At 38.7% G+C, this 4,393-nt stretch overlaps 1 protein-coding gene across 1 annotated transcript; it reads right to left on the bottom strand.

Moving 5' to 3' along the window:
• Positions 1–449: 449 nt before the first annotated feature.
• Positions 450–2,078, bottom strand: LOC123680708. Its single transcript, XM_045618745.1, has 3 exons — positions 921–2,078; positions 816–864; positions 450–725 (listed from the first exon to the last, which is right to left on the bottom strand). The coding sequence occupies exons 1-3, from the start codon at positions 1,169–1,171 to the stop codon at positions 495–497; spliced, it is 531 nt and encodes a 176-aa protein (XP_045474701.1). The 5' UTR covers positions 1,172–2,078; the 3' UTR covers positions 450–494.
• Between the last annotated feature and the right edge of the window lie 2,315 nt (positions 2,079–4,393).

The following is a 4,393-nucleotide window of genomic DNA, read 5'->3' as shown; positions in this document are numbered from 1 at the left end:
GCGATATAGCCGACCATAGGGCAATAAAATTGCAATATTTTCATGACTCCAGCACTTTGCCAACTAAACCGGTGACTCGGACATATCGCCTCCTGTCCGAGGAGAATCTGCGCTGTCTTCATTTGAGGACTGAACGCACTTTCTTTAATAGCGTATTTGATCACACCGATCTAAATAGTGCTTTCAATGAATTTCTTTCCATCCTAACAAGTTTAATTGATTCTTCTTGCCCGGTCAGGCGATCCAGGTTCGGAAATTACGTACGACATCATTGGATTACATCGGAAATAAGGCAAGCAGCCAGTGATCTAAAGAATCTCCACTGGCTGCTTCGCAATTCGAATTCTCCGAATGTCAAAGCTCTGTATTCGTCAGCGAAAAAAGAATACACGTTTTTGTTGAAAGCAACTAAGAATACCTACTATAAAAATCTGCTGCTGTCTTCTTCTAATAAGAATAAGACTGTATGGAAAATAGTTAAAGACGAAATGTGTCTAAATTCTCAAAATGAAAAAATTGCCCTCAAAATAGATGGTAACGTTGTTTCTGACTGCGGTGAAGTAGCTGAAGCGTTTGCCAGATATTTTTCTACCATTGGCAAAAGAAGTGTATATGAGCACTATGGTGCATACAATTCTACCTCCTGTACAACCGAGAGGTTGGCCGACATTAATTTTTTCTTCTTCCCGGTCATGCCTGAAGAGGTCTTGAGAGTAATAAAGAGCCTAAAAAACAAGAAAAGCAGTGGATATGACATGGTTTCGCTAAGGATTTTAGAAGTCGTGGCTGAACAGATTTCTAACCATATGGCTTACTTGGTCAATCTCTCGGTCACCTCCGGCGAATTTCCATCGGTGCTCAAAACTGCAAAGATTATCCCTGTGCATAAGAAAAAATCTAGAGAGGACATTTCTAATTACCGTCCGATATCATTGTTGAGTACCTTGTCAAAGATTATCGAGAGATTAGTTTTTGACAGAATTATGAATTTCCTTGACAAATTTTCTATCATAACGAACTGCCAACACGGGTTTAGAGTTGGCAGGTCTACTGGAACAGCGGCATGCGATTTTGTGAAGTTCGTATACGACTCTCTGGATAATGGCGTTTCGGTGGCGGGAATGTTTTTTGATGAATCTCGTGCATTCGATACCTTAAATATTGAATTCATCTTGGACAAGCTGTATAGTCTCGGATTCAGAGGGATTTTCCTTGAATGGGTTCGAAGTTATTTAACAGATCGTAAGATGTTTGTTCGTATAGGAGAAATAAATTCCGATAAATACCCTGTTGAAATGGGTGTACCTCAGGGATCTATTCTGGGTCCTTTGGTATTTATATTATTCGTGAATGATATCCAAAGTTACTTGAAAGAAAAATTCCAAAACTTAATCTCGGGTATTCGGATCCTGCAGTTTGCAGATGATACATCGTTTCTTATTGCTGCCCCTGGCCTTGCGGAATTGCGTGTGAGATGCGGGATGCTCGTCCAATATTTCTCGGAATGGTGCAAAAAAAATTTACTCATTCTCAACATTGAAAAAACGGGCCTACTGTATTTTCAGACTCGGAACTACAGTAACGAACTCACTTTGAGACTCCCTTATGGAGACTTGAAGTCCTCTGACTGTGTACAATTTTTGGGATTGCGAATTGATAACACGCTCAACTGGCGAACTCACTGCGCTTATGTCTGCACTAGATTGAGCAGTGCATTTTTTGCATTGAGGCGACTAAAAAATATTTTGCCTTTGGAATCACTGATAGGAGTATATTATTCACTAGCCTACTCCCATATGAATTATAACACCATTCTATGGGGAGAATCTCCTAGTAAGAGTGAGGTTTTTGTTTCTCAGAAGAGAATCATTAGGTTGATGTTCGGCTTAAAACCCCGGGAGTCTTGTAGACCATCATTTATCAAGAATCGAATACTTTGTTTTCCTTGTATTTATATATTTAATTCCTTGCTGTTCATACGTAAGAATATACATAGCTTAAAAAAGTGCTCTGAATATCACAAGTATGATACCAGACATAAAGAAATAATCTGCTTACCAACTCACAGAACCACGAAATTTCAACAATCACCCATGTATGCTGGAATCAAACTTTTCAATCACTTACCAGAGCGAATTAAGCATCTTGAATATTTAAGTTTCAAAAAAATTATCAAGGATTTATTACTAGAGCAGTGTTTCTATAGCAAAGAAGAATATTTTTGTTTCAGGTTGATTTGAATATTTAGTTTGATTTTCTTTTTCCTGTTTACTTAATTTCTGACCTGTCCTATATAAATGTAAATTTGTCTTATGGGATGCAATAAATGATTATGATTATGATTATGATTATGTGTACTTGTGTACACAAATACTTACATTTGCGCACCAAATAACAATAGGGCTTAATACAAGGAACTACAATGCGCGAAGATTGGCGGGCTATTGAAATTCGAGTTCGGACTCGTCGTCTCGTCGTCCACTTCGATCATCTTTTGAAATTTTTCTTGAACGACATACAGTTTTTGAGATAATCACTTTTTTCAACCGCCACCTGTTTTATTCGTATCCACTCTCCCCTAATTTGTGATATATTATAGTCCAAGACATTAAAAAAAAAGAGTTCAGTAGGCACAAGTTTTTCTATCGGCTAGTTTTGAAGCTAGAGGCCCTTGAAAGCTCTCATTTGTTCTCCATTGTAAAAATATACAAGAATATCACTATTCTGAGTAACCAAGATGTGAACAGACATTAATATGAGATACTACATAAGCGCACAACTTTGCTTCCGCCGTTTTTTTTCTGAAATTCGGTACTTTATGGCAAAAAACTGGTTATACATATATGATTCAAAGTATTGTCCATCGCTGGCCACTACTTTCTCCCATATTTCGGGCAGCGTACGGATCCCACGTTGAAAACACTGCTTGAAAACACCACTTTGGCAACATGGAGTCGAGCATTGTCATTCTGTAAAATCACTTCATCATGTCTCTCGTATTGCGGCCGTTTTTCTTTCAATGCTCGGCTCAAACGCATTAATTGCTTTCGATAACGATCGCCTGTTTTAGTCGATTTCAACAACTCATAATACACTAGGCCGAGCTGGTCCCAACAAATACTGAGCATGACCTTGAAACCGTGAATATTCCGTTAGGCCGTCGACGTGGAAGCATGGCCCGGATATCCCTATGATTTTCTGCGCTTGGGATAATCGTAACGAACCCATTTTTCGTCTCCAGTCACAATACTATGCAGAAATCCTTTCCGTCTTTGCCTCGCAAACAGCTGTTCACAAGCAAGCAAACACCGTTCAACATCTCTCGGCTTCAACTCGTACGGCACTAATTTCCTTGTTTATGAATCATTCCCAGGACTTTCAGGCATTTTGAAATGGTTTGTTGCGTATCTCCCAATGATCTTGCCAATTCTATTTTTGCGTTTGACACGAGTCTTGATCAAGTAATGCCTCCAATTCTGCATCTTCGAAAACCTTCTGCCTTCAACCGCCAATTTGACGTCAAAATAATCGTTCTTGAAGCGTTGAATTCACTCTCGTCACGTTCTTTCACCAATAGCAACATAGGTATTTGAGGCTATCGATGAGCCTCAGCAGCAGATTTCTTCATATTGAAGCTGAAGTTTATAACCTCCCGCAAATGAGGAGAATTTGGCTCGTGAGCTAACATTTCAATGGAGAATAACTTCATGATGCAGATTAATCGACTGATATTTCGAAGACGTTATGTTTACAAGTACCTAAACTTATTGTATGACATCTTTTATTTTTATATTTCGACAACCACTTACCGCTACAGCTATATATTGCAAAACGGCGGAAGCAAAGTTATAAACCTAATAAAACAACACACACATGACCGAAGGGAATTGGTATGAGTCGAATAGTCCGGGAGCCAGTAACATATATACATGACCAAGTTCCTCTCCAACGGTAATTCGTAGAATGCATCAGATAATAGTAATAAAAAGCCTCGTGAACGTCATCTACGCCTCGGCTGAGGGAGAGAGCGGCGACAGCCCCCCAAACACGAAGAAAAAAAAAACATTCAGTTCCTCCCAACTGAAAATTTGTCAAATTGTAGCTTACTAGATGAGAAAATACAATCAGCTGGGTATAACATAATGTATTATACGTCAGCTGGTGCCTCAAACATGAAAAAAAAAATTATATTTTTTTCAAAAATTTACCGGATGATAGCTTATATGCAACTATGGATAAATATATATGCCAGCTGGCTGTATCTTGGTGAAAAAACCGTCAGCTGTGACTCTGAAAATTATTACGTAGAATTTAAGCGGATGCATCTATTGCTGACCAGGTTTCCCTCGACTTACTGCTAGCTGATTTTTTTTATTTATCACAGCAGTATATT

This window comes from Harmonia axyridis, chromosome 5 (genome assembly GCF_914767665.1).
Source record: "Harmonia axyridis chromosome 5, icHarAxyr1.1, whole genome shotgun sequence".
In the NCBI taxonomy this organism is placed as follows: domain Eukaryota; kingdom Metazoa; phylum Arthropoda; class Insecta; order Coleoptera; family Coccinellidae; genus Harmonia; species Harmonia axyridis.
The sequence above is the reverse complement of the archived record's forward strand: the minus strand, read 5'-3'. Positions and strand labels throughout refer to the sequence as shown.

Coding starts and splice junctions, on each gene's coding strand:
- LOC123680708 (XM_045618745.1), bottom strand. CDS start 1,171: ATGAATTCAATATTTAAGGTATCGAATGCACGAGATTCATCAAAAAAC. Junction 865..920: donor CTCAACAATGATATCGGACG/GTAATTAGAAAT, acceptor TAATCTTTGCAG/TTTTGAGCACCGATGGAAAT. Junction 726..815: donor GTGACCGAGAGATTGACCAA/GTAAGCCATATG, acceptor CTTGTTTTTTAG/GCTCTTTATTACTCTCAAGA.